Genomic DNA, 25,110 nt, shown 5'->3' on the forward strand with positions numbered 1-25,110 from the left:
ATCACAGAGAGGTGGGTGCCGGACAGGACCTAACCCACTCCTGGGGAGGAGTCAAGGAAAGCACTGTGGAGGAGACAAGGTCCGCAAGCAGTCGAGGACAAGTGAAGCCCAGGAGGGTGGAATAACACAGCTCAGCAGACAGAAGAAATAGCAAGTGGGAGGCGTGGAGGCCTGGGAATGATGGCTGGGGGTTGCTCAGGGGTATGGGTTGGGAAAGGTGAGGTTACAGAAAGAGCAGACAGGAGATGGGTAGGGGCTGATGCTCCAGGGCACTGAGGGGACTCGGGGCATTTGTGAATGTTGCCCAGAGCACAGAAAGTCAGTAGCTTGGCAGGGAGGAAAGAGCTGCAGTGAGGGAGAAGCCCTGTGAGATCCTCGCAGGGTTTTCCTCCTCTCTGGACCCATCGTGGCGTCTGTAAAGTGGACAGTTAAAGCCAAGTTAGAGATGCTGAGAATATAGGAGCCAGCCACTTTCGGTCCATCTGCATGGTACTTAGAAAACCTGGTGCAGCAGGACTTGGCTTTGAGGGCTGGCTGGAGGAGGGTGAGCCAATCCACTCCATGAGGAATGGAAGAGTAAGGCAGGCAGGAGCTTCTTGTGGGCCAGGGTATAAGTAAAGCATGCTGTGTGGACCTCCGCATCTGATCTGGGCGGTCCCTCAACTGAGACTCCCTCAGAAGAATCTGGGCAATGTCAAGTTGACTGTTGAAGCTAGCTAGATTATCTATTTTGTTGATAAAGAGTTGAGGCTCAACCAGGAAGTGGCTGAAATCCAGTGCTATAATTTTGACTCATCCATAGGTGGACGATTTTCAAGGACTCCCATTCCCCTTCCTACATGGGAAACTGGCCCAGACCATCGACTTGTACGATGCAGCCACTGTAGACCTCTTTAGACCCTGCCTACCACCCTGTAGGAGAGAAAGAAAAGTTGGTCTACCTCGTTCTGAGGGTGATCAGTTGTCTGGATTTGCCCCTGCCTGAGAGCACTAGGTATCAAGCCTATGACAGTCTCAGGTAATCTGGGACACGTTGGTCGGTCACCTTCCTCATTCTACAAGCTGCAAACAGGTCCAAGTCCCTCTTGCAGGTGGCAAGGTCCCCTAGAGTTTCTTTGCCTTTCATGGTGCACACAGCTGGGCTTTCTGTTCCAAGCATCATGTTCTCCAGCTTCTAGTGACCTGGCCCAAACTGGGAGCGACTTGAGACTCTTGGAAAGTGAGGAGCTTAGAACTGAGGCAGGGACACCAGCCCAGGCAAAGTACAGGGGAATAACTAGGGGCAGGGAAAACAGCCTGCTGGGGCTCCCAAGGTTCACTCTCCTCCCACTTTGGCTGCCCCCAGCAGTCCTTGGCTTCTGTGCACACTCCAGAGCCCCTGGGGAGCCCCCCCACCCAGAGCTGGGCAAGTCAGATCTCATTCTGCACCTCCTCTCTAGAAGCTTGGTAGAGCTGTCTCCAGGCTGCAGTCACAGTGAGGACCAGTCTCACCCCTCAGTACCACTGTTACGACTTCCATTTCATTCATGTGCAAGGGAGCTGCTAATGACGCCCACCTGATGGGCCTTCCCTCCAGCTGTGTGTCCTTGAGCATCCCTCCTAGCCTCTCTGAACTTCATTTCGTTGGCAAGACTAAGAATGCTATTGTTCTCCCCAGGGGTTATGGTGAGGGCCAGGGATATGGCCTAATGCCTAGGACTACAGACGCAACTCTGAAGGTTAGTTAGATCCCATGTACCCTACCTCTACACAGGTAGGGCCCTGCTGTTGGCTGTAGCCCTCATCTCTGCTGAGCCTTCATCAACAGGCTGGGGGTGGGGGTGACTTGTCTCCCTAGCTCTCTCCAGAGCTTCTCTACCAAGCCCAGGCCCCTTGCTCCAGCAGCTAGCATACAAGTTCTCTCATTCTCCCTCCCTCCCCCCTCCTTCTCTCCCTTCCCTGCTCCCTGCATATCTCTCTCTCTCTCTCTCTCTCTCTCTCTCTCTCTCTCTCTCTCTCTCACACACACACACACACACACACACACACACGCACACACGCACACACGCACACACGCACACACACTTTTTTTCCTTTTCTGTTGTTTGGGGCTAATTGTTTATTAGGAGATGCATGCAGGCGGCCCACGCTGGTGGGGGGCTCAGCTTGCTCCGCTATAATTAGGATAATGCACATTAGTCATTTAGTGTAACTCGGGCGCTGCGCCCTCCCCCGCCCTCCCCCGCCGGCTCAGCTCCAGCCCAGGCATGCAGCTTTGCACAGGTACCGGTGGCCTCCTTCTTAGTCCTCCCCAGCCCTCCTCCTGCCCTGGCTCCCTCCTCCCCTCTCCTCACAGCAGCCGCTGTGCTCACCACCCTCCCTCAGGCCTTCCCACCAGCCTCTTCTCAGTCTGTCTTAGTTCAGGTCTCTTTCCCTCCCCAGGCCCCGCCTAGCCTGCTGGGTAAGTCAGAGTCCTGTAGGGGATAGTCCCAGCCCCTCCCTCAGCCTGTCCCTCCCACACTGCCCTCCTTGCTGCTGTATGCCCCTTCCTAGCTGGCCAAGGCAGGCCTTTGTCTCCAAAGGCCCTTCAGTGCCTTGTCCCCGTGGCTGGTTTCATCCCCGTGCTGGTTTGCTCTTTGTCACTTGGCACAAACCTAGACCTATTTAGGAAGAAGGGGTCTCAACTGAGGAATCGCCTACACCAGACTGGCCTGTAGGCAAGTGTGTGGGGGGGGGGGGGCATTTTCTTGACTAACAGTTGATTGGGAGGGCCAGTGATATCCCTGGGTGGGTAGTCCAGGATTGTATAAGAAAGCTGCTGAGCAAGCCACTAAGCAATGTTCTCCCAGGGCCTCTGCTTCAGTCCCTGCCTCCAGCTTCCTGCCTCAGTTTCCTCTGATGATGGGGGCTGCAACCTGAGAGGTGAAATAAACCCTTTCCTCCCCAAGCTGCCTTTGGTCACGATGTTTTATCACAGCTGGAGAAACCTAACTAAGACACTTGGCCGTCTTCCCCAGTCACTCATGTTTACTTCAGACTCCAGAAACCTTTTCCTGCAGGAGGCTCTGTCTGTGGCGGGTCACGATAGGGGTCTCAAATAGAGATGGTTGGACAGGGAGCTTTTCATGCCACGGAGACTGGCCCGGGTAGGGGCTGCAGGTAGTAAGGAGACGATTAGGGACCAAGGGCTGGTACCAGAGTCTGAAGGATTCCTTGCATCTCGAGATGTACACCCACTAACGGACCCCAGGCCCAAGACCTATAAACCCTGGACCCCACTTCCTCTATTCCTGCCCACCCCCCATCACAGAAGGGCCCTCACATGGGAGCTCACGACTGCTGGGCCTTCCACAATAGCAGCTCCAGAGCATGAGCTGAGCAGGAAGCACAAAGCCTCCTGTCTTCACAGGCCTCCGGGGGCAACCCTGGGGTCACAAATGCAGACAGACCAGCAGACGGGGGCTCTCCACACACAGACAGGCACAGGGAGACAACGGGTCACCGAACTTGCAAGGGCAGGCTCTCTCCCTGCAGCTGATCTCCCCTGCTCGGACTTCTCTCCCTGCCCTGGGCCCTTATTGCCCAGGGACAGCAACCTGTGTCGCACCTTATCTAAGTCACAGGTACTCACACCCCATTCCAGCTTCCCCCTCTCACCTTCACCTGTCCCCACCCCTCCATGAAGGGATCTCCCAGGATCCCACTACAGCAGAGACTAGAATGGACTAGCCAACTCCCAGGACCAGAGGAGAGAGCCTTTCAGTCTGGTGGCGAGGTTCTGGGCTGGCAGGCAGGGACCCAGGAAGCTCTGGTTCTGATATTGTGGTGTCTGTAGGCTGTGAGCGAGTCTGTACTCACATGCCCTATCTGGGTTGCTCTCTCACTAGTGGAAGGTTGTGGATAGCAAGAAAAAGGAGTAGCCAGTTCAGGATGGATGAACCAAGAAAGGGGATGGAAGAGAGCCTTGCAGAGGTGCTGAGGCTGTGCACATACATGTTAGCTGGTACAGCCTCCCAAGACCACCCCCTTCCTTCCTTCCTTCCTTCCTTCCTTCCTTCCTTCCTTCCTTCCTTCCTTCCTTCCTTCCTTCCTTCCTTCCTTCCTTCCTTCCTTCCTTCCTTCCTTCCTTCCTTCCTTCCTTCATACAGTGCTCCATTCAGCAGGAAACTGGTACAAGACAGGAATCAAGGAAACAGCTGGGCCTGCCCAAAGTAGGAAACCAACCCCCCACCATCAGCAAAGGAGCACTAGTGTTGGGGTTCCACATGGGAGGGAGGACATTCAGTAGTTGGGTCTTGGAGGACCCCTGGGCACTGACCCTCGAGGCCATGTGGGGATGCAGTTAATGGTGGTGATAATCACATTCAAGCATCAGCCAGGCCAGGGACAGCCAGCCTGTGGGTAGTCCTTCATTAGAATATTTGAAGCATCCTCTTGAAAGAGGTGCTGTTCTCACTCCATTTTACTGAGTGGGAGGGAACCCAAGGTGGAGTGCAGAGCCCCCCTCCTCAGGGCCACACCACAGCGGATAATGGCTGAGCCCGCTGACCACAGCCCTCGTGACCTGCATCGTCTCCTTGATGCACTTTCAATGGACAGATGGGGGCCGTGGGGCTCCTGAAAGGGTTAGATCAGCAGAGAAGGGAATCTGTCCTGCATCCCACCCCACAGGACACTCATTGAAGCCTTGGGTGGTTTTGGCGAGCATGGGTAGGGTTGGGGAGTAGGGGGTGTTAGTCTTTGGGGCTGCTTCAGGATCTAGGGGTATAGGGAGGCTGCTGATACATCTGGGAGCTCTGGGCTGCTGGAAGCTTCTCCACTCTTCCTCCCCCCCACCTACCCCGACCTGCTGAGGGAGCCAGCCTCTAGGGATGGTATCATCGTAGCACAGAAACATTCAGAAGCAACCCCACGCTAGTCACTGAGTGGGTAAGCAAAGCTGGAGCTAATTGGTTCCCGGGCTTGAGCCAGGGACCTTCACCCTAGACACAGAAAGACCCTGCCTTGGAGGAGGGGACCAGCTACCAATGCTTTATCCCTCTGAACTCCAGTTTGTCCAGAACAGGCTAGGCCTCCCTGGCTCACCCATGCGGCATAGGACAGGGACTTTCTTCTTCTCCCATGCTAGGAGGTGGAGCCTCAGAGAGCAGAGGGGCCCCGACACAGGTCACACAACAGGCCACTGGCAGGACCTCCTGGCTGGCTTCTAGGGCCCCCGACAGCTGGTAGTCCTCCCAGTCTGTGCCTCTTGGGACCCTGTGTTATGTACCTGTCACCTCTTAACTTCTCCCGTTTAACTTAACAGAAACTGACAGGACACTCACCATTGGCCACACAGTGCTCTGAGTGCTGAGGAAACCAGGTCAGCATTTCCCTCCTCATCAACACTGAGTGATGAGGAGACACAGGAAGAAATGAATGTGTGCCCCAGCTCCATCCCTGAGTTTACTCACAATGACTTTGTGAACGAGACTGTGAATCTCATTTTACAGGTGTAAGAAATGGAGGCTCAGAGAAATTAAGCAACCTGCCAAAGGTCACGCAGCTAGACGGGTCAGAGCAGTCACTTAAATATGAGTTTGTGCAGCGCCAAAGCCCCATAGGTTTTCTTTCTTTCTGTCCTTCCTTCTTTATTTTTATTCTTAAAACAGCTTCTACCACTTGTCTTCATTTAAAAAGGCATTTGTTTTCAGTTTTATAAGCCATACATGTTCACTGTAGACAACTGGGAAATTCATAAAAGGATGAAGTAAAAAAAATGGCAATCACCCAAACCCCGCCCCCCAAATAACACCATTAGCATCTTGATGCATCCCCCCTCCCTGGCTCGTCCGCATCTGCACACAAACCACATCCCTCCTCCCTGGTCCTTGGCAGCCCTTCTCAGCCTGAGCACCTTCTCTGGGTCACCTCCCCTTTGCAAACATCAGCCACACCAGATCAGGTATTTATTTTCACACATTTGCATTTTTAACCCAGCCCTCCTTTCAGACATTTTAAGTTGTTTCTTGTTTACTCTTGAGAAGCACCTCACGACGACTGCAGAGCATCTTTCTGCACTAATCCTCCCTCATGTTCCTGCTTATTACTCTCCCAAGGGAGGGTTTGCTGAGAAAAAGGTGTGAATAGTTTCAAGTCCTTTAAAATAGTGGGGGGGGGGGCATTTGTACGTGTGAGTCTGCATGTGCTTGTGTGGGGTGTGTGTGTGTGTGTGTGTGTGTGTGTGTGTGTGTGTGTGTGTGTGTGTGATTGAGGATTGAACCCTGGGCCTTGCTTGCACTAAGCTGGGCTGAGAGTGGTATCCCCAGTCCCTTGATGAGGCTAGAGTGTCTCTCAGCAGCAGGCAGTTGCCTAACACACACCAGGCCCACCAGGCTCTTTGTTTGGTCCTGACCCCTGGTGGGGGCAGGGACAGGGCACATATTTTGAAACTGCTTCCTAGACAGTTTGTGTGGTTGGCGCTGTTGCTGTGGGGTGAGGGCACACCCTGTCTCTTTAATACTTGCAAACAGGGGATGTCATTTGTTTGCTTATTCTCTGAAAGAGCCTTCTCCAAAGCAGGGTTTCCCCCAGGGCAGTCTGCCCCAGGGACACTGGTTGCCATTGGTTATTGAATTTCCTTTTGCCTGCTGGGTCATAGGTCACAGAGGGCAGAAAACAGCCTACCAAGCCAGACCCACTGCTCAGCCCTAGGAGAGCAAGCCTGGGTTCACTGCTCCCTGGGAGCAGAGCCCTCTGCCATGCCAGCTTTAACTCTCTCCAAAGCGTAGGGTTGGAGAGGGGTGGCAGGATGGTCCCTGAACGTGGGCCACATGGCCCCTAGGAAGCCAGTCACCTGCCTCAGTCATGGTTCTTGCCCCTCTCGTTTGTTCGTTCACCCATGCACGGATCCATCCACCCATGCACGGATCTGTTCACAGGTCTGACGCACAGGCTTCCTTTGGCCCTTATAGTCCAGGCACTGTGATGGGCTCTGGATGTATGTTGTCATAAATTGTCATCACTGCCGCCGCCTTTAGACCGTGAGAACCTGCCCCTTTGGTGGCCTCACCCTCTTCCAATTAAACTTCTGTGATACTAACTACATGTATCCAGGGTGCCAGTGGACACAGACGTCCAGAACTCTGTCCTCTGGGATCCCAACTGTGTCGGACTGCCTGGGTCTCAAGTTCCTATCTGCTCTGATTCTTCATTCTAGCTCCGAAGCAGGACCTGAAAGGTCCTCAGACACCAACCTTTCGTATAACCCACATGTGTATGGGTGTGCATGTGTACACACACACACACACACACACACACACAGCCATCTCCTAGCTCACAGACCAGCACCCATGAGCACAGCTGGGCTCCATTGCCTCAAACTCACCAAAGCTAATGATGCTTTTTTTTTTTCTGATTTGAAAGTGATTAGTTTTAATTTAGGGACAATTAGAGGTAGAAGCAGGAGGCATCTGATTCTGATTAGATGCAGGGAGGTGGCCAGTGTCCCCAACCCTGAGCTTCCAGGAAGATTTATTTATTCATTCGATAAAGAAAGGGAAGGAGTAGCCTCTGCACCCAGTCATCTCATATGCCTAAGGCCAGTCTGAAAGGCAGAGGGCGGGGACTCTGTCCACCCACCTCCTCCTTGCACGTGTCCCCAGCATCATAAAAGAGTATGACTACCATTTGTCAAGCATCTACTGGGGGCCTCACTGTACTGCACGAAGCCCTGTCCAACCCCTCTGTCATATCCCAGCTCAGATGCAAAGGCAGATGCATCAAAACGCAGGCTCATAGGTCTGATGGTGGAAGAGGTCAAAGGCCAATTGACATGTGACCCAGCATCCTCTGGTCCCAGGGAAATCATCACTGAAGTAGCTAATGTGGGAGTTCTTTGATGATCTATTTTGACACTGGCTCCAGAGCCAGAGCTGCAGAGACGAGAGGCAAGAAGAGCGTTGGGGGCTGGGGATTGCCAAGCCTGAGTGGAATTCATCACCCCCAGCTGCCCATCCCATGGGCAGTGGGTCCTGGTAGATAGGATGCCCTTTGTCTTTCCAGGGGTGAGGAGGAGAGACCTGGCCCAGCCCTGACAGGAAGGATCCCTTGCTAGGCATGGTCTGGAAGGGGTTGGGATTCCCTTGCTAAGCATAATCTGGAAGGGGGTGGGATGCTCCCCCCCTCCCCGAGTGTCTGTCCCTATCCCAAGTACAAAAGATGGACAGTCCCAGCATGTTTTCTTCCTCCAGCACACTTGTGTAATCCCTTCATAGAGAAAACTGAGGCTGTGAGAGGCAGAAGCAGTCAGTTCTCAAGTGTTCATTTGCCAGGAACACCATGATAAGGTGGAGCAGGTGGGTGGCTTGGGCACCTGAGACATGTCATCTCACAGTTCTAAGAGCAGACAGTGGAGATGGTGTGGGCAGAGTCTAGTGCAGTGAGGGCCTCTTCCTGTTGGCCTCTGTCTCATGTCATCTTGCCTCTGGGTATATCTGTCTGCTGTCTTCTTATAAAGACATCTTGTCACACTGGACACACAGCTTCATAATACTTATAGAGCCTCTTTAGAGATCTTATCTGCAAATAGCTGCATGCTCAGATCTTGGTGGTATGAACCAGGAAGACACAGTCCAGCTCATGACACCCATCAGAAGGACAAAAAAGACAAAGAGAATCCCCTCGTGCAGGAGATGCCAGCCAGGAAAAGAGACCCATGCATCAAAATGTGGCCAGAGGCCCCAAGCGGAAGGAAGCCACCCACACAAAGCCAGAGCCAGGCACTGTAGCTAAAACAGAAGAGCCAGGTGACCTTGGAGCCTAGGGTCATGCCAGAGAACTGCAGTGGGCATCCTGCTGGGATGGGGGGGGGGGAGCTGAGCAGACACAAGTGGGATTCTACATGTGCATGCATGCATAAGGCAGGTCACAGGCGGCTGCTGTGTGTGAGTATGCCAAGGCTGATTCCAGCTGTCCTTACCACCCTGGCTCACCCCTAAAACACTTCTCACTCTCCCACCACTGACAGGCCCTGACCTCCACCTTCATGTGGATCCCCTGCCACTACCCTACACTTGTCTGTCTTCAGCAACCTTCCAAAGCAGATAAAGGAGTCCAAATGTATGCAGTCCCAGAACTCAGGTGTCTGAGACGGAAGGATCCCAAGTTCAAAGCCAGCCTGGGTTACATAGTGAAACCCTGTCTTAAAGACACATAGAGAGACACAGAAAGACAGACAGACAGAAACAGAGAGACTGAGACTTCCAGATGTTTCATCTCCCTAGGACTGCACCTTGCCCCGTCAAGTCCAGTGTTCACAGCTGTGTACTAAATTCTCAGGGCACGTACACTCAGGCACATGTCCACTCAGGAGGCACATGTCCACTAGCTCTGAAACCGCAGCCTCTGAGTAACCTCTACTGACCCTATCAGCCCTACTTCCTGCACTCTCCAGCCACCCAAGAAAATGTCCAGAGCCTCTAGAGGCCAAGCAGCTTCCTTTTGGCTGAAGACACAGGATCCAAGCCAGAGACCAACCCTGTTCATCACAGAGGAGACCTTAGGGCCCAGCAGGATACAGTGACTTGGAGTCTCTCCTTGGTGGGGTGTGGGGTGTGGGGGGGGGGGAGGGAGAGAGAGAAAGGGAGAAGGAAGGGAGGAAGGGAAGGAGAAGGGCTGCTGTGGGCCACCAGGCCACAAACAGGAAAAAAGGCAGTGCTCTAATCAGCTTGAATAGCTGGCTCTTTGCTTAGGGCAAGTACTCCCTTTCAGATGCTTAGTGTCCCTGTCTGCAAGGTCACTGAAAGAGGATAAAAGCCACTGCAAGGCTCAGAGCCACAAGCCTTCCCCCAGGGCCCATCCAGGATCCTCTGGAGGCCTCACCAAAGGAGAAAGTCATTACCGCTCAGAGGACTTCATCCTTTCAGTGAACATAGGTTGAGGGTCTACTATGTGTCAGCCATGTCCTAAGTGCTTGAGTAATACAGGACACTCGTCGATGTCATTGTCCTGGGGGATCAAAGTTCTGGTGGGCAGAAACCGCAGATTCCTGCACAGTGCACCTAGTTAGTTGAGTGGTAGTCCTTTGAGGGAATTAGAACAAGGCAGGCTCTCTAGTTTTCTGTAACTACATTGATGGGGTGTTTTGCTTTGATTCTATGCTCAGTACCTCAAAACAAACAAACAAACAAACAAAACACAGAAATAGTGTCTGTTGCAGGCCTGCAATCCTAGCACTCCAGAAGTAGAGGCAGGAAGATCAAGAGTTCAGGGCCATCCTCCGCTGCAAAGCAAGTTCTATCAGGGCTACATGAGACCCAGCCTCAAAGGGATGGGGGCAGAGGGGGCGGGGGAGAGCTTAGGATGACTGGAGAGGTGGAGTAGATGTGACAGTCACTAGGAAGATACCCCTGACCAAACATAGGTGTTGTGTGACCAAACTTTTCCTAGGGAGATTCAACTCCACATAGGGATCTCACGACAGACCAAAGCACCGACACCACCAGAGTCGATCTTGGTGAGCCAGTGAGTTTTATTGCGGTGACTTAGAGGAGTATGGGTGAGGAGCAGAAATGACTCAAGGACAGATGGATGCATCACCCAAGTCCACCCCAGCATGGGTGACAGACAGCTCACAGAGCTGGGAACCTGGAGCACAGTGCACAGCCTGCAGGCCGCTCAACAGGTTGGAGAGAATCCTTTCCAGATGACTGTGGTCTAAACCTCTTCCTGGCAGCTCGGCTCGTTCCTGCTTCTTCCAGACGGCTGCTCTGGTCTCAGTCTTTGCAGCTTTTCTCTGAATCTTCTTAGCAGCAAGCTAAGCTTGTCTGAGTCTTGGTGGGGCAGCTTTCCCTCCCTGCCTCCCAAGATGGGCTCTCAACTTTTATTGTTTACTCTGTCAGGGGGGGGAGACCTAGAGAACCTGGTCAGTTTCAGGGAGTTCTTGAAGGTTTTTGTTTGATTTTAGTTGTTTACCTCCTGCTTAAGGAGCTCCCCTGCAGGATGGAGCGTTTTTGATGGGGGGGGGGAGGGGGGGGAGGGAGTGTTACACAACTGTAGGAAAGAGGCAGAAAGCATGCTATCAGGGGAGAGGGCTCCAGGCCAGGAAATGGCCCAGGTGGCCCCAGGCAGAAAGGGCTTCTCAGATAATGGAATACAGAAAGTGATTTGGAAGATCTGAAAGTTTGACTTTGCCAGGCTAGCCTTACCCCAGGAGGCAGAGAGGCCCTGTGACTTGTCTCCATCACTTCCTTCATACCCCTTAGAGTCCAATGCCCACTGGGTGGCCTTCACTCCCAGGCTGCTTCCAAAGGCGCCAGATGGTCAGCCATGAAGAGAGTATAGGGGGCAAATGGAGCTAAGTGCCACTAAGAAGCATCCAGGAGGCTCTTGGGGATTGTTGGTGAGGGCAGGGCCAAGGTCAGGGTTTTGACCTTCCGCCCTGCCTGACTCTCCCTGTCTGCATTCAGAACACAGCCCCACTGACCACTGCTGCTTCTCCAGGCCAGAGGGACAAGCATGGTGCTTGTCCTCACCACAACCACAGTATTCACAATGCCTTCCCAGATAGCAGTGCCTCCAATGCCTTCCCAGATAGCAGTGCCTCCCCCCTCCCGAGGGTGCTCTCCTCACTCTCAGGATTCCTGTAAGGGCTGCCGCTGACGTCATCTCTGCAATTTTAGGTGGACATAGAGGCTCAGAGTAGGAAGCCATTTGTGCAGGGGGAAGCCTTGGCCTGGAGTCTGAGCCGGTATCTGCCCACTGGCCTCCTGATGCTTGCTCTCAGAGCTGACTGGCTGCTGTGCCCTGCTGAGTCAGGCTGTCACCCTGAGTTTCCACACTGCCTAGAGGCTAGCCCTGAAGCTGCTCTGCTTGAGGGGACAAAGGAGAGGGGACAGGGACAGGCAGAAGGGCTCTCCACATCCCCACAGACACCTTCCAGACCCCATCTTGCTCTCCTCCATTCCAGCGTTTGTCCTCTTGTAGGGAGCAATGTGTCCAGCAGGGAGGAGTAGCTAGGACCGGTAGAGCCCTGGGAGCAGAGGAGGGCAGTGTGGAGGGGAAACCCCTGGCTCCCAGGGACCCGTGGCATCCCTGGAAGACCCCATGGGCTGCTGGAGACAAAACAGTGAAGTGAGATCAAGTACCCCTCGTACCACAATGGATTCCAGGACCCAGCGTGGGCCCATTGCTTTAAGTTTTGTTTTCCAATTCATTTGTTTTGAGTCAGTGTCCCTATGTAGCCCATCCTAACCTCACACTTGCCATCCTCCTGCCTCAGCTCTCCTATGTGCTGGGATTATAACCATCACATCAGATTCAGTTACCTTAATTTTTCTTTTTCCATTTTCACGTGTGTGTGTGTGTGTGTGTGTATGTGTGTGTGTGTGTGTGTGTGTGTGTGTGATATCCATGTGTGTATATGCATGTTTGCGTGTGTGCAGGCACTTGTGGAAGGGTAGTTCCTGCACACGTCCACCTTATTCACTGAGATGGGGTCTCTCAGTCAAGCCCACAACTCACCCATCAGGTTAGTCCCACTAGCCAGCTTGCTCTGAGGGTCTCATCCTTGCCTTCCAAGGCTGGAACTGGAATTCCAAGGTGGGTTGGCCTGCCCACTGAGCATGTGTACACGGGTTCTGGGGATTCGAACTCTGGTCCTCATGCTTGCACGGCAAGCACTCTAGCCACTGAGCCATCTCCCCAGCCTTACCCTAGCCTTTGAGTTAGGGAATTAGACTGCAGGTTTTAAATAGGCTAGAAACCCTGGCGCCTCACAAGAGCAGAGGACTTGGACTCCACAGCTTTTGTGAGGAATCAGTATGTATGTTTGTGAGTCTGGCAAGGTCTAAATGACATTGATGAAATAATGAATACGGATGAAATGCATGGAATGCCAAGTACTGCCTGGGGTCTGCAGTCATTCGTGATAGAGTACTTGGACCGGCTAAAGGCTCCCTTGAGGCTAGGCCCCATAAGTAACTACCACATAAGGCAAGGGATGAGAGCACCCCTCGGAGAAGGAAAATCTCACCAGGTGGAGGGTGCATCCTGGCGGGATTCCTGGAGAGGGTGGCATCGAGGCTAGACCCTGCTCGTGTAAAGAGAGAATTGGGTGAAAGAGCAAAACATGAACAAGGAGGAGCAGTAAGGGAGAGGGATGACAGTGAGATGTCCCATTACAAGGTGGGGCTAGGAAAGAGTCCCAGGGCCAAGGGGTCCCTGGTGCCACATGTCAAAGACCCTGAATGTCACAGTAAGGTACATGGTGGGTTGGGATTTTACTGTGAGAACGGGCAAGAGAATCTTTAATACCTAAACAGGTTTGTGTCATGTTGAATAAATTCCGTTTATTTTTAAATATAATTCTCAAACACAAATGGCACCTGGCTAGATCAGCATTATCACCACTTGGATTCAAGTGGAAGGAACGAGACTCAGAAAGCTTGCAGAAAGACACACAGAAGGACTTCCAACCATAGGCCTTGATCCACAGACCTTCCTTGTCCCAGGACTTGAGCAGGGAAGGACACCAAGGTCCTATCTGTGCCCAGGAAAAGGGGTAAAGTCAGAAAGGGTGAGGGGAGGAGGGAGAACCCGGTTGGGCAGTTTTAAGTCATTATCAGCACAAAATGAGGCCAGCACTGGGTAAGGGGGACAAGCCAAATGTAACATGAATTTTAAAAGGTCTTACTAATTTTAAAAAAACGGAGCCAGATATTGGGGTGAAAGCTAAAAGATCAAAGAAACAGAACAAGCCACAGCCAACCTCCCCTCACCAACTTCTCAGCTGATCCTGTTTCCATGAATCCTCAGACTGAAGGCCTCTGAGTCCTCACTCCTGAGGGTCTCAGTTGAACTGCTGCTTAGTTCCTGTTTCCTCAGGCCTTATATACTGTTCTCCACCCAGCCATGTCACTTCCTAGGATTAAAGGCGTGTGTGTGCTTTCTAAACAAACACAAAAGATCTCAAGTTCTGGGATTAAAGGCGTGTGCCACCACTGCCTGACTCTGTTCTCAGTGTGGCCTTGAACTCATGGAGATCCACATGGATCTCTGCCTTCCAAGTGATAGGATTAAGGGTGTGTGCCGCCATTCTCTGGCCTCAGTGTCTAATCTAGTGTCTGGCTCTGTCCTCTGATCCCCAGATAAGTTTATTAGGGTACACAGTATATTGGGGTGCACAATAAATCATTACATACAGCAGCGATCGAGACAAAATTGTTAGAAGCTTCCTTGGTGGTTTGTAGGAGGAGATGCATTTAGGATAAGGAGACTGAGAACAAAGTTTCCCCATTATAGAGTGTGCGGTGAAAGGGAATTAGGATAACAGACTCCGGGGATCCTACACCATTTGGGATGGCAGGTTTGAATTTTCTCCTGGGCTTTTCGGTGATAAGTGCCCTTTGCCTTCAATCCTTCATCTGTAAGATGTAAGTGACTGAGTATTTAGAGATCACAGTGCCATTCCTAAAACTGATCTGGAGAGCAAACACTTTAAGACTTGCTAAGTGCCAAATGCCAGCCTCACATACAGTGGCAAAGATCACCTAAGTCAGCCCTCCTGTGCCAGTGCAGAGTCTGAGCAATCACCTTTTGTGCACAGGACTTCGGCAGGTCCCCAAACCCACACTTTAAGGTAGCAACCCTTTACTCTTTTTGCAGGGTTTTTTTTTGGGGGGGGGGTAAGGGGGGCTTATGCCACAGCTCGTTTGGGGATCAGAGGACAACTTGCAGGAGTCAGTTCTCTCCTTCCACCATGTGGATCCAAGAGACACAACTCAGGTTGTCAGTCTGGGCAGTAAGGGCCTTTATCCACTGAGCCATCTTGAGAACCCATCATTTTGCAGGTTTTCAGGACACCAGGGGATACAACCTTACTGAAGGCTCTCTGACGATGGAGATGGGATGGATGGATTAGTGGGGGTTGGGGGTCAGTGCCATGAGGTCACCAGAGCCCTCTTCTGACCCTTCTGGACCTCTGTGTTTTCTGCCCATAGCTGCCAGCCGCTCCCACCCGGCCAGCCCCAGCCCCCCAGGACCGCAGGCCAGCCCGGTGCTGCCGGTCAGCTACCGCCTGTCGCACACGCGGCTAGCCTTCTTCCTGAAGGAGGCGCGGCCCCCGCCGCCAGCCGCAATCAACGGCTCCCTGCAGCGCTCTGAGCCCTTCGTGGTGTTCCAGACCAAGGAGCTGCCGGTCCTCAACGTGTCCCTGGGGCCCTTCAGCACCAGCCAAGTGGTGGTGCGGGAGCTTCTGCAGCCGTCCAGCACCCTGGACATCCCCGAGCGCCTGACGGTCAACTGGAAGGTGCGCGCCTTCATCGTGCGCGCCCGCGTGCCCGTCTCGCAGCCCGTGGCACAGGTGCTCTTCTATGTGGCCGGCCGCGACTGGGACGACTTTGGGGTCACCGAGCGGCTGCCCTGTGTCCGCCTGCACGCTTTCCGCGACGCACGCGAGGTGCGGAGCTCGTGTCGCCTTGGCGGGGCCTTAGCCACCTGCTTGGTGCGCGCCGAGCTGCCCCTGGCCTGGTTCGGACCCCCAGCCCCAGCCGCGCCGCCCAGCGCTCGCCGCAAGTCCCCCGACGGACTGGAGCCGGAGGCAGCGGCTGAGAGCCAGCAGGTAGAACTCTACTACACGCTGCACGCTCCCGATGCAGCGGGCGGCTGCGGGAGCGCGCGGCGCGGCCCCGGGCCCGGAGCGGCGGCGCGCGCCGAAAGCCCCACGCAGCACCCGCTGCTGCGCATAGGCAGCATCAGCCTGTTCCGGCCGCCGCCGCGTAGGGCGGTTCAGGAGCATAGGCTGGACAGCAACCTGATGATCCGACTGCCTGACAGGCCGCTCAGGCCTGGCGAGGTGCTCAGCATCCTCCTCTACCTGGCACCCAACTCCTCCTCAGCTGCCAACCCCAGCGTGGAGCACTTCACACTCAGGTAAGGGACCTGAGAATGAGAGGGGGATCCCCAGCCCAGGTCAAGTGCCTCTCCGACCCTTCAGGGCCTCAGCATCCTCCTCCTTTCTCCTCCAGAGCAGCTGTTGGTTCTGATTGTCCACACAGTTTCTCTTTTAAAATTACATTTGTTTGTTTTGTTCTGAATGAGTGAGGCCTGCCTGGTATGGCCCTCTTGTGGAGGTTAGAGGGCAACTCTCAGGAGTTGGTTTTCTCTGTCCATCATGTGGATCCCAGGGATCCAACTCAAGTCAGGCTTGATGACAAAGACCTCTACCCACCGAGCCATAGCCCCAGTTCCCAACCACAGCCTCTTTCTCTTGCTCTGTGTCACATAGAAACGATTTGCAACAGGAGTGAATATGAGCCTTTTTGCAAGCATGGCTGTGAGGACAGGCTCTGGGCTGGGAAGGTGCTCAGACACAAGCTGGTGTAGCTCACCCAAATTTCACAGATGAGTCCAGGACATAGGGTAAGGATGCCTGGCCCTTTCTGTACAGAGCACAGCCACTCACAGATGCCTGGATCATCCCATCCCCACCTGACATTTTTTTTTTTTTTTTTTCAGTAGGAAATCATGGCTTGAGTCAGGCCGGGGATTCTGAGGACATTAAATAGGCCCCACCAAACTGCTTCCCTGCACAAGCAAAATGCTTAGAAACTGAATTATCACCATCAACCTTGCAACTTCTTTCCAAACTCCTCTAAGCACACACCCACCAAGCTCACAGATTCCCACAGGGTGTCTACCTGATTCAGTGATGAAGACTTGAATGTGAATGAGTTTTGCCAGCCGTCCTGGGCTGCATTAACAGTAGTGGAGCACGTAGATGTAGGGAGGTGATCATCAACCTGCTTTTAGTCAGCAGTAATTAAGGCGCAGCCAAAGCTTATTTACTAAGGGACACATGTCATGTACATCCAGAGGAGGAGGAGACTGTGAGCTCATCCGAAGCCATGGTAAAAAGCAGTCGGAGGGTCTGGAGCGGTAGACTCAGAGGAGACCTCCACCTCTTTGCTGTCTCAAGAGCTGTCACAGTGGAGATGCAGAGATGTTGTTCTTTCCTGCCCCAGCAGAACTCAGGGCTGCTGTGTCTCGTGTCAATAAAAAGATGTGGTTCTAGGGCTGGGGGTGTAGCTCAGTGTTCACCTAGCATGCATGAAACCTGGGTTTCACTCCCAGCATCCACAAACTGGGTGACATGTTGCACACCCATGACCATGCACACAGGGTCATCTGTGGCTGCATAGAGAGTTGGAGGTCAGCCTGGGCTGTATTAGATCCTGTCGTAATAAAAGGCAGAGGGTGTGTTCTGTGGGCTTCTGTGGGTTCTAATAGGCCTCCTGAGAAGAACCTGAGGTGTGTAGACATTGTGTTACTAATGTATGACGAGACTGAGGATAGGCCAGAGCCAAGACAGAAGGGATGACAATGTCCAAAAGCTTCAGCTTTAGAGACCTGATCACCCAAATGTTAAGTGTAGACCCCATGGTAGTTCAGATCACTTGCTTCCCCCATCCCCAGCTCCAGCCTAGGGCTGGTGGCCAGGTGAACAAGCTTTGCATCAAAGCCTGACCCTCTGCCTCTTCTTCCTCACTTTTGTTCCAGGGTGAAGGCTAAGAAGGGAGTGACTCTCCTAGGCACCAAGTCTCGAAGTGGCCAGTGGCATGTGACCTCAGAGCTGCTGACTGGGGCAAAGCATTCCACAGCCACTGTGGATGTGGCCTGGGCCCAGGGCACACCCCTAGCCCCCTGGTGAGTCCGCCCTCTGTAGATAAGGCACCTGGGGGCTGGGTAGCTAGCCTCCATGGAGAAAGATGGACTTCCAGAGTGCTGGGGGGCAGTCCATTTCCAGGAATCAGGAGTGGGGTTCTGGAGTTGGGTTACTAAGGTGGGCTGAGGAGAATAGCTACTCATAAGAGGCGCATTCCTGCTAGGACTGCAGAGCCCTCCCCGTCAACCTCTGTCTCCCCCATTCCTGTTTTACCCTGAAGGGAGGGTCAGGGACCCCTGGAGATCTTGCAGCTGGACTTTGAGATGGAGAACTTCACCAGCCAGTCTGTGAAGCGGAGAATCATGTGGCACATCGATTACCGAGGCCACAGTGCCATGACTGACCTGGAGCGAGTTGTCACCGAACTGACGGTCATCCAGAGAGATGTGCAGGCCATCCTGCCCCTGGCCATGGTAAGCAGGCCTTGTCCGAGCACCCCACCCTGCTCCATGAGTTCACATGTGTGTAGTGGGACTGGGCGGGGCTGAGCATGTGTACATGTGGATGGGGTGGTGTGGGGAGCAGAGAAGGACCACTTCTGAGACAATGCCTGTGGACCTGGGCATATGCCAACCCATAGGCAGCAAGCACAGCTCTGGCCCTGGCGAAATCACCATAGACGAATTCTCTGGAAAGGGGCTGCTTAGGGGAGCTCTTCTAGATAGTGGCTGTCCCCTTAAGTTTTTGGAAGCCATCAGAGAGGAGGCACGCATCCCATCTGAGACAAAGAGGGAAGCATGCTCCAGAAGGACCCAGCTCCCATAGGAAAAAGAAGAATGAATATGGGCGGTTTGTTCAAAGGGGCAGTGGATGCAGCCAGCATAGTGGAATGGAGGGCTGGTGACCCACCCAGAGCACTGTGACTGGCCAGGAGAAGGTGCTGATGTCACTTGAGAGCTTTGGCTCAGGAGAAAGGATGTTCCTTGGAAGCAGGGAAGGACTTCGGTAGCCGATCATCTGAGGAGGAGCCTGAGGCTGGGCAGAGACAGGCCCCTGCACACATGTGCCATTTCCCCAGAGGAAATGGATATCTGGGGAGTGGCAGCAGCAGGGAACCAGGACAGTGGGCGACAGACATGTCCCTGGAGAGAAGCATGCAGCAGAGCTCCGACCACCCCTGTCTCCCTGCAGGACACAGAGATCATCAACACTGCCATCCTGACAGGCCGGACTGTGGCCATTCCCGTCAAGGTCATCGCCATTGAGGTGACTGGCCTCGTCCTGGATGTTTCTGCCCTGGTGGAGTGCCAGTCTGACAATGAGGACATCATCAAGGTGGGTCTTTGGGAGAGACCCCAAGCTCTTCCAGGTCATCCTTGAAGAGGGCATGCGTCTGCCCTGCTGCGGACCAGCAGTGGCCCCTCCTCTCTGCCATTCTAAGCAGCACCCCAATGTCTGGAACAACTCAGTCCCACATATGTGGATACCTCCATGCAGACTCATAGTCCCTCTACTAGTCCAAAGGACCACTCCATCCAGACCTGAGGAGTGTCCTGGCAGACTCCTCAGGCAGGCCAAGAGGGAATGGGCAGTGATAATATGTAACCCCAACCCAGCAAGTCACTGTTGAGCCCTGTCTAAGACAGACTCAAATACGGCAGAAGGATGGATAGATTTTCCCTGAGTCCTGGGCAGGAGGGGAACAGGGTGGAGACACACTGGAGCTAGGTAGAGAAGGCAGCTTCAGGAATAGAGGGTCCGACACGCCCCAGCACCTACAACTCCCCGTGACCCTCCCAGCTGTGACTCCCTCCCACCCCCAGATGCTCTCCAGAAACCAGCTCCATCCATCTCCTCCTTAGCCCAGGGCACAGTCCATTCATCTGACTTGATGACCCACATGGCTAACCCCCACCCAGGATATTCCTGGCTTGTTCTTTCCCTGGCTTTCAAGAGGCAAGATGGGACAGGAGGCAGTGGACAGGTGGCGATGTGATGCAGCCATGGTGCCCATGGGGTGGGCTAGCCTCTGGTAAGATGGAAGCAAGTGACTGGACAGCTGGGCCTGTCTCCTGCTTCCCTGGCTACTCCACTTAGAAGAGTGAGGGCTGGATGTACCATCCTACCACCCACTTGCTGTCTGCACTCTGCCTCTGTTTTCCCTGGGTCTAGGGAACCCGAGGAGATTTTGTCCACCCCTGTCCCAAGCATCATGTCTTCCAGGGAGATGGATCAGAATTTAGCTCCCTCCCCAGTTCCCTCTGTCCACTCCTGTGGCTGGGATGGGACCAGATTCAGCTGCTCCTGAGAGCCTTTGTGTAGTGCTTTCTCTTCCACGTTTCCCCGTCCTGTGATGGCTAAGATGCCAGCAGGAGTCAGAGGGCTCTAAATGAACTGCTGTAAATCTCTGTGAAATATGGCTTTTTAAATGGAGGCTGCTAGCCTTCAAGTGGAACTTGCCAGCCTATGCCTTCCAGGGTGGGAGAGGCACATTCCTGTTTCCCTCCACCTCACCTCTAAGGGGACACAAGGAGCCAACAGCCAAGGGTTTGGGGTCGTCCAAGGGTCCATATATATATATATATATATATATATGGATGAGACATTTCTTAGTTCTTCTATTGCTGTGCTAACATACCATGACCAAGGCAACTTATAGAAGAGTTGATTGGGAGATGTCCTAGTTTTTTATTGCCACAAAACACGATAACCATGGGGAACTTAAAAAGGAAAACATCTAATTTGGGACTAAGGTTGTAGAAGGTTAGTCCATGACCACCATGGTAGTAAGTATGGCAACAGGTAGGCTGGCCTGATACTGTAGCAGTAGCTGAAAGCTCACATATGATCCAAAGCAGGAGGCAGAGGGAGTACACTGGGAACATTGTAGCCTTTTGACACCTCAAAGCTGGCCCCACTGACACACCTCCTCCAACAGGGCCACACCTCCTAATCCTTCCCAAACAGTGCCACCAACTGGGGACCAAGTTTTCAAATACATGAGCCTGTGAGGGCCATTCTCATTCAAACCACTACGAGGTATAATCCAGCACCCCCATCACTACAGAGGCTTTGGGGTGTGGCCAGCTCACTGGTCACATGGTTACTTCTTCTCCAAGACTCATGGAGGTGCCCCAAAGTGTGTTCTGGCAGAGAGTGTCCAGGTGTGTGTCTACATGGGATCCACTCTAGGGTGTGTCAGGTGTGTGCATGAACACCCAAAGCACACTCAAGACACCTGCACCTACCCTGAAGCCTTGGCAGTGGCCCCCTGGGAAGGATTGAACACTGCTTCCAGCAACATATCCCCAGTAGGCATGTGGGTTCCACAAGGGAGCCTCTAGGCAGTGTTGCCAGCCAGGTGGGCACACATTTGCATAAATAATACATATCAGTGGCCACCATCCACCCACCTGTGCTCAGGCTTCTCTGATCCCAAATTGTCCTCCCCCATTCCCTCTCCTCCATATCTGCCAGGAACAGCCCTCCATCTGAAATTAACTAGCTGCCCACTTACCTACCAAGTCACGCTACTGTGGCGTGGAGGAGGCAGGGACCTGTTCCTTACTCCGGCTCCTCTGTCTCATCCTGCCCAGTCAAACAGCCCCTGCAGGGTGGAGAAGTCCATCTGGCAGACACCTAGTTCCAGAGCCCTAAGGATGCTGCAGTAGAGAGCAGCCCTGGGAAGCCCCTCTGCTAGCAGGCCTCTCCACTTCCTCTCCAGCAGGCTTGCTGGCCCTGCCATCAGACCCTGAACCGCCCAGCAGGAGGACCTGGAAGGCAAGCCATGCCCATGCTCTATGTTCCTGCCTTTCCCCAGGTATCCAGCAGCTGTGACTATGTGTTTGTGAGCGGGAAGGAGTCTCGAGGGTCCATGAACGCCAGAGTCACCTTCCGCTATGATGTCCTCAGTGCCCCCCTGGAAATGACAGTCTGGGTCCCCAAGCTACCTCTGCACATCGAGCTCTCAGATGCTCGCCTCAGCCAAGTGAAGGGATGGAGGGTACCTATCCTTCCTGACCGCAGGTACAGCCCCAGCACCTAGTGGAAACATGGAACAGTAGTCTGATCTGCAGGCGTGTAAGGCGTGGACACAGTCTGTGGGCAGTGATGCAAACAGCATGCTTGTATTGAGCAGCCACTGTATGCTAGACACTGGCAGGTATTTGAGATGGGGAAATAGTGTGACCAGCCAGGCTTCCAGTCCAACAGGGTGAGAAGACATGCACACATCCAAGAGCATGGTGGGAAGCTCTGTGGGCAGGAAATGAAAGGGCATGAAGGAGGGAGTCCCTCTTTCTCCAGAAATAAAGCCAAGCTTTCCTGGAAAAGCTGGTTCTTGAGCTAAGTCTTAAAGGACAAGTGGACAGGGGTCAGCTGGGGACCCATAGGACTTGTGTCCCCCAGCCAGAGATACCCACACACATAAGCAGCACACATATTCTATCCACTGGCCCCAGCGGGCCACCGAGGACAGATTCCTGGGTCCATGGGGACAGATTCACCACAGTACACAGGTATACACAAGCTCCCTGGCCAAGATGCAGGCTTCCGCACCTTAGTGCCCATCTGTGGGCCGTGTATGTGTATACTTACCATGCTCCACTCACCCATTCAGAGCTGCCCCAGCGGAGCCCAGCAGGGCTCGGTGGGAAGTCAGGGATATGGAGAGAAGCAGGGAGGGAAAGAAGAGTTGGGCTGCATTTAAAGCTGTGGTGATTCAAACGGCAGGGACAGTAGCAGAGCCCCTCCAGCCTGAATGTGCCTTTCCATTGCTGGGGCTTTTGTTAGTGTGCAGCCTCTGCTTCAGGGCTGGGGCACAGCCTGGGACTCTGCTTTGCCAAACAGCTGCAGAGCAATGCTCATGCTGGTTTGAGTGCCGAGGGTGTAGGAAGCCCTTTGGACAGGTAGCATAGGTTAAATCCTGGTTTCTGTCATTTACTAGTAGTGCAACCAACCATATGCTTATTCCACATCTCTGACTCATTTTTCTCATCTGTGAAATGGGCAATAGAATACTTGATTGGATGGCAGTGAGGATTAAATTCGTTAACACACGTAAAAGGAGGTCTTCATGTGAATGGATGTTTCAGTTGGCTAACTCTAACAAAACACTAGCAAACTTATTCTCTAGTGCACACTCCCTGTCAGGGAATCTCCTGATTGCAGCATCTTTTTCAAACAGTATAGGCCAAGGATTTCCTAAACCATTAAGACCAGGTTCCCTTTTGCTTACTGTTCTCATGTTCTCTCTCTCTCTCTCTCTCTCTCTCTCTCTCTCTCTCTCTCTCTCTCTCTCTCCCTCCCTCCATTCTCCTAGTCTAAGCAACAGGAGGGGGCTGAGGGTGTAATTCATGCAGTAGAATGCTTGCCTAGCATGCATGAAGCCCTAGGTTCAACCCCCTCCCCACCCAGTACCACATAAAACCAGGTGGGATAGCAAATACCTGTACCATCCTAGCAGTTGGGAAAGTTAAGGCAGAAGTATCAGGAAGTTCAGGGGAGAGCTTGCCTGAGGTGTGAGACCTTGCCTTTTGAAAAAGGCAAATAAATGAAAGCACCAAGAAGAAACTGGCTTTACCCCTACTCTTCGCTCAGAGATCTCCTCAGCCGACCATCCGATTCCATCACTTATCACTCATGCTCCACACATGACTGTAGGACACGTCCAGTGAGCTTGTTACAAGGATCCCCTGTGGCTCCAGGTTAAGGCTCACCACAGTGTCGTGTGCATGCTCAGTGCTGAAGAAGAGGCCACCGTCACCGTTAGGATGGGATGCCAGCTCTTGGCAGCCATGGGTTGGGAAGGCGAAGGAAGGAACATCTCCAGGTGCAGCGCAGTTACAGGGGGAGAGATTGTGTGTGAGCCAGAGAGAGCCAGGGTGGGGTGCTGTTAACCGCCCCCGGTCCTGACGTTGGCATTCCCCAGGTCAGCTCGGGAGAGCGAGGATGAGGAGGAAGAGGAAGAGGAACGGAGACAGAGTGCCAGCCGAGGCTGCACGCTGCAGTACCAGCACGCCACCCTGCAGGTCTTCACCCAGTTTCACACGACATCGTCTGAGGGCACCGACCAGGTGGTCACCATGCTAGGTCCAGACTGGCTGGTGGAGGTCACTGACCTGGTCAGTGACTTCATGCGGGTGGGTGACCCCCGAGTGGCCCACTTGGTGGACAGCAGCACGCTGGCAGGACTGGAGCCAGGCACCACCCCCTTTAAGGTAAGAAAGGGCACTGTTCAGATAGATACAAAGCGGTCGATCTGGGAACCTGGGTTACCCACAAGTAGAGAATTCGGGTGTACCCAGGACTTCACTTCTGAAAGCCACCCCAGTGACCCCCTAAGAAACACTTTCTTCCCTCTTACCTGAGGTTGCACCTTCCAAAATCAAGCTCTTTTCCACTTCTTGGGGAAGTTCTCAGCCAAGCCTCAGCAGCCTTCATAGCTCTCTGCGGGGAAAGTTGGACCAGGATCTGGGACTGCAGGTGTGGAAAGAAAATGGCTGCTGAGTCACAAGAAGGAACCTATGGGTGGTCTAAGAATTCAGCTCTGGTCTTCCTCTCCGACAGCGGGGTGACCGAGCAGAACTCAGCCATCTGTGAGCTAATTAATGACCACAGCCTACAAGCGTATTTTGTTGATAAAACAATTGATCCCGCAGCTGGACACCAGTTCCTGTGACCACTGCTCACTTCTCTCATCTGCCTCTGCGTTTCTGCCTGGCCCCCGGGGGCCTCTGACTCTGCACCGTTCCTCCTTCCAGACCTGTGGGAGAACCAGGAGTCCTGTGCTCTCTGTCCCTTCTCCCCATCAGCGCTTGGGAGTTCTCCCTGGGTGGGGGCCCTGAGCAAGGCAGCTGCTTCCCGGCCACCCCACCACCACCTCTTGCTCTGTCATAGGTTGTGTCCCCCCTGACTGAGGCTGTGCTGGGGGAGACACTGCTGACAGTGACAGAGGAGAAGGTCAGTGTCACACAACTGCAGGCCCAGGTGGTGGCCAGCCTCGCCTTGTCCCTGCGACCCAGCCCTGGGAGCAGCCACACCATCCTGGCCACCACGGCTGCGCAGCCCACCCTCAGCTTTGTTAAGCAGGTAACTGACTCCCTGAACACCCCCACCCCACCCCACCCCACCCACCCCCTGAGCATGTCAGGTGTGGAATAGGACCCGGAGGCTCCGCCCCACTCGGGGCCATCAATCTTCAGATGAGGCCTCTAGATACCCAAGGAGCTCTGTGTCTTATCACCCTGTCCTTCACAGGGGTGGGCAGGGGTCCAGTGCCCAGTTGAGGATCCTCTACTGGATTCTCAGAGGGCTCTCTCCTCAACCACCCTCCAAACTCATCTCTGGGTGGGTTTGTAGGATATCAATACCTATGTAGTATAGGTATTGGCTATAGGACAGAGGTGGAAAGGTGATGGGTGGTGTCAGGCCATAGGGGTCCCTTGTCCCCTAACCTATGATCCAGATCCCTCTCTTTTCTCTGGGCTTCA

At 53.6% G+C, this 25,110-nt stretch overlaps 1 protein-coding gene across 1 annotated transcript in view; it reads left to right on the top strand.

The window, feature by feature from the left end:
- The window catches only part of Tmem132e (transmembrane protein 132E), a 55,621-nt gene that overhangs the window by 28,151 nt on the left and 2,360 nt on the right, over window positions 1–25,110 (top strand). Inside the window, exons 2-8 of the mRNA XM_006990066.4 lie at window positions 14,958–15,888; window positions 17,515–17,661; window positions 17,901–18,093; window positions 18,812–18,955; window positions 21,441–21,646; window positions 23,550–23,838; window positions 24,518–24,709. Of these exons, the coding sequence (XP_006990128.2) occupies window positions 14,958–15,888; window positions 17,515–17,661; window positions 17,901–18,093; window positions 18,812–18,955; window positions 21,441–21,646; window positions 23,550–23,838; window positions 24,518–24,709 (2,102 nt within the window). The remainder of the gene's footprint in view (window positions 1–14,957; window positions 15,889–17,514; window positions 17,662–17,900; window positions 18,094–18,811; window positions 18,956–21,440; window positions 21,647–23,549; window positions 23,839–24,517; window positions 24,710–25,110) is intronic.

Source organism: Peromyscus maniculatus, chromosome 8 (assembly GCF_049852395.1).
Source record: "Peromyscus maniculatus bairdii isolate BWxNUB_F1_BW_parent chromosome 8, HU_Pman_BW_mat_3.1, whole genome shotgun sequence".
Taxonomy (NCBI): domain Eukaryota; kingdom Metazoa; phylum Chordata; class Mammalia; order Rodentia; family Cricetidae; genus Peromyscus; species Peromyscus maniculatus.